This window comes from Hyperoodon ampullatus, assembly GCF_949752795.1.
Source record: "Hyperoodon ampullatus genome assembly, chromosome: 4".
In the NCBI taxonomy this organism is placed as follows: domain Eukaryota; kingdom Metazoa; phylum Chordata; class Mammalia; order Artiodactyla; family Ziphiidae; genus Hyperoodon; species Hyperoodon ampullatus.
The window spans coordinates 124,106,487-124,116,532 of record NC_136917.1 but is presented as its reverse complement, the minus strand read 5'-3'; the positions used below and the strand labels follow the sequence as shown (position 1 = coordinate 124,116,532).

Sequence of the window (10,046 nt, the reverse complement as noted above, 5' to 3'; positions counted from 1 at the left end):
TTTTTTTTTTTTTTGCGGTATGTGGGCCTCTCACTGTTGTGGCCTCTCCCGTTGCGGAGCACAGGCTCCGGACACGCAGGCTCAATGGCCATGGCTCATGGGCCAAGCCGCTCCGCGGCATGTGGGATCCTCCCAGACCGGGGCACGAACCCGTGTCCCCTGCATCGGCAGGCGGACTCTCAACCACTGCGCCACCAGGGAAGCCCCTCTCTTCTTTTAAAAGTAATGAATCTTACCCTTGCCACACAAATTCACATATTTTTGTAACCAAGATCAATAGCCAACTTTCTTCCTAATTTACTTGAAAAAATGTCACCTGGCCTCAAGAGGTGGCAAAATCTTTTAATGGAAGGCGGACTGTCCCTGGGGTCAGAGCCCTAAGCAGGATAGTGCCCTGTAGATATCCCACAGGGAGAGAAACATTAAACCAAAAGCTTGAAAACAACTGTAGATGAAAAGATAGACTTGAATCTGAGGAATCTAAGCTCAGGTAAGCCTTGTTTCTCGGTATTCCCCCCCTCCCTGACCCCTAGGCAGAACTACCCTTTGCAAATACAGTGGGAGGTTAAAATAGTCGGTGCCAGGGTCTTCCTGTTAACTAAGAATTCATAATACTTCACCACTTTTGGTTCCTAAGATGACCTTGGGGAAGTACCCCCCAGGACTTTCTAATCACCTCACTTGATTTCTTCTAATGTATACAACTGAATCTTTGGGGAGGGATATGGGGGTAAGTGGATTAAAACACAACCATGTTTGGACATTGTACATCTTCTTATGTAATTGATGAAGTTGTCATTATGAAAGTACTCAAATAGCTAAGCATGCAGGAGGGACACCTTCAGATTAACTGCTGAGTTGCCTTTGCATATGATAGTAACCCCCAGTTCAGCAAAGCGGCTCAGCCTAAGAGGAAAAGCCTGGAGGCAGAAAAGTATGTTCATCATGTTCTTTGTTCCCAGTTGAGTCTGAGTAGAAAAACCCTTCAAGCATGAATTCTTTGTTCAGCACCCTTTCCACAGTGAAATATCTTGAGTCCCTATGCTAAAGAATTTACATGGAAGGCAAAAGAAGCAGGAGGCAAAAGAATTGTGGGCCCTGTGACTGAAGGTATGTGGCAGTGGCCGATCTGGACTTCCTTTCTGGCCTTAGAATAGCTGGCTGGTGGCATCTGGGGATATAGATAGCCCCACCAGAAATAACCGAGGCCTTGCATTTAGATGTTACTGAAATACAAGTAGATGCAATCTCTGAGGAGGGTAATAAGAATGCAACAAGTGGGACTTCCCTGGCCGTCCAGTGGTTGAGACTCTGCGCTTCCACTACAAGGGGCTCGGGTCCAATCCCTGGTCGGGGAACTAAGATTGCGTGTGCCACTCGGCGTGGCCAAAGCAAAGAATGCAAGTTATCACAATCCTGTACACCACCTGGAAAATTTGGATAATGTAGTGTGGTATTGCAAGGGATAAAGAGTCCTCCTATTGTGAGTTTAACACCAGCTTTTCAGGGAATAGACAACTTCCATCTGAATCATTCTTACAAGCTGAATTTTATTTTTACTAAATTATCTATGTTAAAAAAAAAATCTGTGCCTGGTGTGGAATTTCACTCCATCAAGTGTTACAATGACTTTTTCATTTTCATTACAAGCAGGAGATTGAATGTAGGACACGAGTTAGGAAACATGGCAATAAATTAGAATATAATTTACAAAAGCAAAATAAAAAGTAACAGTGTACCACATTAATACTGAGTATAAAATATAAGCAACAACTAATCGCAATAATACAAAGGTAATTTCATTCTGTATTATTAAGGATACCTATGTGACATTCACTCAAATAATAAAATTCTTAATAAAATGGACTCTTTTAAGGAGTCAGTTGGGTACGCTTACCTTGCCTTTTTTGGTGGGTCTTATGCCAGTGGCGGATACTGCTCTCAGCCACGGGGTACCAGTTTCCTTGGGGTTCCCTAAGTAGCCTATATATATTTTGGAGGGCCAGCCATGGTGGCTCAGCATCTGCCGACAATCCTATTGTTATCACTTAGGAATAGAGCATCATGTAGCCACGTGGTTGACGACAGAGTAGCAGCAGTACTGTGAAGTGCTGTGGAATATGACTTTTCCTCACTCATGTTTAAATTCAAGGCCAATTGAAAGTTTAGTCCTGTTACACATCCTGTGCTTGGTTCCTTCTAGAAAGGTAATCTCATGCTGTCCCCGGGAGTTCTCTGCCCCCTGGCCTTGGTGCTGTTGCACACCCCAGAGGGACACGTCTGCCCTCCTCTTCTAGCACCAGTTGGGGTGCTGCACGGGGCTCAGGGGTATGGCCCTCAGCATGTTAGTTCCCGGGTGAGGGGAAAAGTAGCCTTTAGTCAGTAATGTAAGGAATCTGTTTGAAATAAAAACATAAGCTGATATTTACGTTGGAGAAAAGCATATCCCGATAGCAAACCTATGCCTAAAATGCCAGAGAAACCAACCATCTTTTGTTCGCTTATTTTATTTCACCAGGGCACATTAGCACCAAGTTAAGTGCTCTTTGCAAGGGGCCAAAGGAAGTCAGTGCTGGGGTCATGCTGCTTGTGGCTGCCTGCCCTTCACGGATGGCTGAGGTGGCACATGGGCTGTCTTCCAAGGCAGCAGAGATTGGGGTCCTGGCCACTCTTGTCTACTGTCAATCGTTCTCTCTGGAAACTCAGGGACATGAGCTGTGGTGCTGAGAGAGAAAGCAGGAGAGGAGACTCAGATGAGGGCGACTGAGCACACAGAGCAACGAACGTCCCATGCTGACTGTCCACAGCAAACCTGACATTTGGTTTTGAAGTCTGTGAGTCTCCCTTTCTGAAAAAACCTAATCGACCACTTTAGGTTATGGTGTATGTGATACACCTGACATGTTGTTTCAGAGCACAGTGATGGATTTAAGTCAAACATACTCTTTAACTGCAAGTAGTAGCTTTACAAAGTAGCCGTTTGGTTTGAGTTTGAGGTGTTGGTGTCGCAAGGTGCACTCATGTGTAGGACACAAAACACATTCATCAAGATCCTGCTGCAAGTGTTCAAGTACAAAATATTCATATAAGCAAGTACCCTCTTTTTCTTTTTCTCTTTTTAAAAATCTCACTGTCAAATCTCTTGATGAGTGTGATGTGGACTGGGAAAATGTGAGCTTAGTCAGTTTGATTTAGGTGGACTTGCTTCTAGAATTTGACTTGCCCAAGAAGTTGGGTTTCACATTTAATTGCCATTCAAAGTATCCATAAAAAATACAAAATACTTGGTTGAGTGACTATTAAAATGATGCTTTATGATCTCTAGTCTTCATGAGTTTTTCTTCTTTGGTTATTATCCCTTGCCTACTTTAAAACTCACAGAAATAGCACATCTATGTGCAAGCACACTCATCTACCCACACACTCAAAAGCGCTCCCACACACACACACTTGTTCTCATATAAATAAATGCCCTTCTGCCATATCAAAGAAGGGACATCTGGAACCCATCATAATTGTCAGCAAAAGGGTCTGCCTGGTTGTCATTGAGCCAGTCTGTCTTTTGCATGGTATCATCTCAGCAAGCTCAACATGCATATGCAACAATCCAATAGGGCAGAAGCCGTTCTGTGGCTGGAGAGGATGTAAACACAAGTGAGTTGGGGTGACTCAGATAAGAACTGAGGCATCCTGTGTGACGGCAGCAAAAGGCCTGGTACTTCAGTCTCTACCATACCCCAGGTCTGGCTTCTGCATGAAATTGAAATGTTTTTCTCTTAAAGTTTTAATGGAAATCTCAGCTTCACTTGCACAATGGCAAGTTAGCCACAGTCTTTTAGCAGTGAAATTATAGACTTGCACAGCTGCAGTAACTGATGCGCTGCTTTAAACTAAGTTCTTCATTGTTGTTCAGTTTAATATAGTTTATATATGGCTCACAGCAGTGTTCAGAACAGGGGGATTATTCCTAAGGAAATTAAGTGGAATGAAGAAAAATAATACAAACTTTCATTACTTTTGATTTATAATTGCTCCTTAAATTACAGTTCAAAGCCCGTTTTAGAATTTAAATCATGGTGCTGTTGTAGGATAAAGTATAGTAAATATTTTTAAGCTATGACTTAAGATTTCTGAATCTTCTTTACTTCCATAGTTGACCAAGTCAAAACAGCTACATTTTAAACAGTTTTAAATACAAATGGATTCAGTGTCATTGCTAAGTCCATAATAAAAATTATCTTAATGGTCCAAGGAGGTAAACAGGCTATTGGATTTACTCGAAAGAACACAAACGTTCCACAGTAAACAAGTCTCCCTGTGTTGTTTGGATCTCTCCAATCTGGCATTCCCTCCTAATACCGTGTCCAGCACTTTGGATCAAAAAATCCCACTTCACAGAAGTTAAAATAATATTGAAATCCTGTCAGCTAGGGCTGACCAGTGGTTACGTTTTCCACAGGGTAAGGCATTTGCAAGGACATCAATCCTCTTCCTCTGGGTGGCTCTCTGTGATGGATGCATTTCCACGATGAAATGACAAGGCGTTCTCTCTGGCTTTCCATGGGTCAGTGTCCTTGGCAGGTCTTACAACACATCTGTCTGAAGTATGCTCTACTGCAGAACTTGAACTTCAGCACCAGTGGGCAATAAGCCACTTTGTTCACATCTTTGCACTCTAATGAGTGAGGGCAGAAAAGGGAAAACAATTAGAGGCACATAAACAAGTACATAAACAATGAGCCTGGATGTTCAGCAAGGACCACCCCCCCCACCCCTGCCCCATCCCACCTCCTTGGGCCAGTGCACCTTGGCTTTCACATCCATGTGGTTTTTGTTTTTGTTTTCAAGCATACCCTGTCTGGTACACCCTACCAGAAATAGTCTTTTGATACATTTTAACACAAATTAAAAAAAAATGATTGCAAGGCTTTTCTCCCAGACTTTTATAAGTATGGTGTATGCCCACTGTGTCTTGAAAGAATTACCATTTGTTGGGATAAGTGATCACTTTAGACAGCTTGGAAACATGAGTCATTTTTCTTACAGCGCTTTTATTGCTTCTTTCTCAAGGGTTATTTTATTCAGCAGTGCAAGGTTATCCAAAATCAAACATGAGTTGCATTGTTTGATACCAAAGTACACATGTCCCAGGAGAATCTCTGCATCTGTGGGGTGTGGGGATGGGCCTCGGTGAATGAAAAGGATTGCTGACAGTGGCCTAGATTCAGCAACTACACTAGACAAAGAGGAAAACTTTGAGGGGTTGGCCTCAAATGGCAGCAGTCTGTGGGTTATGGAAACATGTAGAAATGTCTTTTTTTAATTTGGAAGTGAGACATGGCCTTCTTTTTTCCTATGTGTGTTTTCTCCTCAGTGCTAGAATTGCCACAGTTGAAGTCTGCAGTTCTTGCAGCCAGAAGGTGAATAAATGATTCTTTCTCCACCTCCCGTTGAGGCTGGTTGCACAAGTTGAGGCTGAGGGGCCAGTGCAGAAAAGAGACACTGACCTTTGATTCTCAGAAACCCCCACCACCCCATACTACCTCACTACTGCTAATAGTGATATTCCTCTCCAGTCCTCTCTTCAATTTTATCTGGGGGTTTTAAAATACTTTGTAAATCTAGTAATTATGTTTGCCTCCCAGAATCAAAGTTCTACCCTCATTTTTCCAGGTGGTTATACTGAAGCATCCTGGGTAAACTGTTTAAGGTAATTAGAATCAGGCAGAACACTGGGAAATGTTCAGTGTAACAGTGTTGTTGTTGCTTCCTTGTTTATTTTTCCTGGCTTCAGAAATCCACTAAAGTTCTAAGAGATCATGTACATGGTACATGAGCCATATGGTAAACATGGAAAATTAAATGCAAAGAAATGGGAAAGTTTCCAGTTCTTATTATTAAAAAGTAAGGAAACAATTTTATTGATCTCACTTTCAAGGCTCTTTTGGTGAAAGACTGAAAATTTTAAACTGTAACCCTTACTCCTCTGAAAGCATAAGTTCTGCCACCATCGAACTCCCTTACTTGCGATTTGATTTACAAAGAGAATAACAGAAATTTGAATAGAAACTTTCTACACTAAGATTTTCAATAAATTTAAGTTTTGGCTGAAAGAAGGTAGGAGAGACATTAAAAATTTCTTTAAACTTTGTACTAAAAAAAAAGAAACTGGATGATATTTGGTGAATCAAGCTTGAATTTGAGGTGAAAATATCTCCATATATTTTATTTTATTTTATTTTTTCCATATATTTTATTTTATTTTAAAATTAATTAATTAAAAAATCTTTTTGGCTGTATTGGGTCTTTGTTGCTGCACACGGGCTTTCTCTAGTTGCAGCGAGCAGGGGCTACTCTTTCATTGCGGTGCGCGGGCTTCTCATTGCAGTGGCTTCTCTTGTTGTGGAGCACGGGCTCTAGGTGCATGGGCTTCAGTAGTTGTGGCACACAGGCTCAGTAGTTATGGCTCACGGGCTCTAGAGCTCAAGCTCAGTAGTTGTGGTGCCTGGGTTTAGTTGCTCCGTGGCATGTGGGATCTTCCTGGATCAGGGTTCAAACCCATGTCTGCTACATTGGCAGGCAGATTCTTAACCACTGTGCCACCAGGGAAGTCCCCATATATTTTAATTTGGAAATCACCTGTTATTTTTTTCCCCTCTCTGTCATGACCAGTGAAAAGTAACCAAAAAAAGTTTAGACTAAGAATATTTTTGCGGGGAAAAAAAAGTTGTATCAGTGTTACCTAGAGGAATATATTGTCCAGATAATGCATTTATTAAAATGACGAGAAAAGCTAAGCATAAAGGATGAGGACAGCTGACACATATCACTCACCTTTAATTTCAAATCACCGTCCTAATGGGGCAGCCCTCCAGCGGAGACTACCACTGTCATGCTCTGTTAACAGGGCTTGGTGGGACTGCTTAAAGTACCAAATAAACTTTGGCTTTGGTCTATTTTGCTAAAATATAAAAATGCTTTAGTTGATAAATGGATAGAGGACGACTGCTTGTTTTAATAGTACAAGGAAATAAAATTAGAAGCCAGACTGCTGGGTTTAAGCCCAGCTTTACCATTTACTAACTTTATGACTCTGAACAAATTGCTTAACTTCTCTGTGCCGAAGAGGTTAAGCATCCTTATCTGTGAATGGGGAAGATGAGTGTTCCCACGCCCGCATGTAGCATGTGTATCCTATGATATCACCTAGCTCAGTGCATAGAATGGTCATTGGCTCTCAATAAGTGTAATATACTGAATTACTATGATCATTATCACTATTAGTTATTATTACTACCTGATGAGGGTAAGTTGTGCTCTGAATTTCTCAACAAGGATGCAGTATTTAGATTACTACTGAGAAAATGCTGTCCTATAGACACAAGTCAGTTTGAAGACAAAACAAAGAAGAATATTTCCTGAGGTACAACTTTATTGCGAGATTCATTACTCCATTTTTGGAAGAGTTTCTGAACCAGGAAAAATCTGAGATCAGCAAAATACAAGAAAATTCACAGATTTTTCTTTTGGATTTAGCCTTTAGAATCTGACTAAATAGTAGATAATAAATAATGAATAAAATAAAATATTCATAAATTATTTCTTCCTCCAACCACCCCCTCCATCCACCCATTCAGGCTATTAAATACTCAGGGATTCAGCTCCTTAGGTAGGTGCTGGAAATGAGAAGCCTCTTTTGCATGCAGAGGCCCCAGCACAGCCCTTCAGCCAGGAGCAGTGTCCAGTCTAGGGTCCAGCTGGAGGCCAACTGCCAGGGTGTCCCCCTCTGAACTTCCCAATACGTCTTTTAAGTTTGTTCTCAGCTAACTTGATTCCAAGTAACTTGAATGAAAGCAGGAATTCATTTGGGCCCTAGGAGCAGGATCAAGCTTAGGGAGGTAGGGACTGCTTATGTGTGTCCCAGGACCTGAGAGCACCAGTGGTGAGGGGTGGCAGATCTGGGGGTGAATTCTGGCACTACCTCCTCCCAGCATTTTTTTGTCCTTGGCCAAAGTGACTTCACCTCTCTAAATCTCAGTTTCCTCATCTGTGAAATGAAGCCCATAGGATGTTGTGAGGCTTGTATGAGGTAACACCTACAGCACGTGTGTGGCCCTGGCACAGAGTGAGCACTCAGTTTATCAGCTCTTGTTACTGTTACCAATAACACATCTGAGAACAACCATCCTGTATTATCTCTCCGGGATCCCTGTCAAAATATATATAGGCTCTTCGTTGGCACACATAAGCAAATTAATGAAAAGATTTTAACAGAGAGCAGGTAAATTATGATGAGGTAGGGAGAAATCTGAAGGAAGATCCAGGGTTGAGGACTGCCAAGAAGATAATGGGCCTTGATGAGATATTAAATGGTGACTCTTGGGCTATAGAAGGACACAGGCTTGATGGAGTGTAGGGGGCTCCCATGAAGGAGGGGCCCTGAGGAAGGTCCCATTCTTACTTCTTGGTTTTGCTGTCTAGGGACTGCCTAGACTGGAAGAGTCAGTCTTCAGAGTGATGAAAACCTACTCACCAATGACTGGTCTTACATTCTTCCAGTCTTTTAACTCCATGAGAGATTAATCTAGTAATGATAACATTAAAAATAATTTATCAAGTGCTTCCTATGTGCCAGGCATTGCCTTAGGCAGTTTTATATATATATATATATATATATATATATATATATATATATATATATATATATATATATATATATTTAATCATTTTAAGTATATAACATGTCAGCTTTACACAGATGGCAAAACTGAAGCTCAAAAAGGTTATGTACGAAACTCACTATGGGTCACACAGCTAGCTGGTCTAAGAAGTGGGACTAGAACTCAGGTTTGTCTGACTCCAAAACCACTCTATTTTGGCAGCATTCTTGGCATCTTAATGCAAAAAGGTTTCTGCCTGTCAATACTTCTTATTCTTGGCTGATACCCCTGGTAATTCAATCTTTGGGGACATCCTCATCAGGAGGTTTGCTCTGCCACCTTAGAGAAGGGGTAAGTTTTTTTTGAAAGGGGGGTTCTAGGTCATGGGCATTCAGAATAGCCTGAATACATTTCTTCAACTACCCCTTTCTCCCTAGATTTTGTAAAATTACATGAGTGAAAGGTAATTTTAACACACCAAGAAGTTTTAAAGCCCCATCATTACAGAAAGCTGAGTGTAATCTTAAAAATATCAGTACACGCTTTAAATTATATTGGTGCATTCAGCCCATGTGTCACTTTTTTAGTTAGCTAGAGAGGACTGACCTGATAAGCCCTTGGACTGACTCACTGACATTTTGCTGATGTACGTAGTTGTGAGGCCTTAATTATAAAACTTACCGTTGATTAGTCTGTCTGCCTCATCCCCAAAGCCCATTTAAAATATTAAATAGCCTTTTCATTCCTACCCTTCAGCCAATACACAATACAGGTTACATTTGTGATAAAACCATTCTCGAAAAGTTGTGCATAAATTAAATCACATTTTCCCATTGAAATCAAAACAATAACAGACATGTTTTGATTGAATTTCTGAATGATCCTCAGTTGGTATTGATTTCTAGCTGATATCTAAACTATCTAAAAATTGGTTTCTCTATACCCAAGTAATACATAATCTGAACATAAACAATTATACTAGGAGAGCTACTGAAAGGAATCCTTTAGTTTAGGTAGAATTTTTTGTAATAATATAATCACTTTGTAATTGATCTATTTTGAAGGTTCGATCTTTACTATCATGTTTTCTTCACACAGATACACTTGTATCTACTGCTTTTTAAGTAGCAGAATCTGAGCCAGCAGGGTCAAAGGTTTTAAGATGAAGGAGCCCGATTTTCTCTTCTACTAACTTCATGTACCAGTTAAGTACTCTCTAGGGAGGAGAATGACAAGACACTCCTTCTACCTTTTTTCTTCAGAGTCTATCAGAAGGGTGAGAGGTCCTTACTGTGTGGTTTCTAGGAAATATTTTGTGGACCTAACTAGTCTCTCCTTTTTTTACATCTCCTCTCACCTCCCTGCCTGAAAATAAAGTTTCACTTT

The 10,046-nt window shown here is 40.9% G+C and overlaps 1 protein-coding gene across 1 annotated transcript in view; it reads right to left on the bottom strand.

Annotated features, from left to right (window-relative positions):
• Nucleotides 1-4,153: 4,153 nt before the first annotated feature.
• Nucleotides 4,154-10,046, bottom strand: part of ADAMTS6 (ADAM metallopeptidase with thrombospondin type 1 motif 6) — a gene marked incomplete at its 5' end in the record, with an annotated part of 267,294 nt that continues 261,401 nt past the window's right edge. The window contains one exon of the mRNA XM_079702297.1: nucleotides 4,154-4,675. Within this exon, the coding sequence (XP_079558423.1) occupies nucleotides 4,566-4,675 (110 nt within the window). The 3' untranslated portion in view covers nucleotides 4,154-4,565. The remainder of the gene's footprint in view (nucleotides 4,676-10,046) is intronic.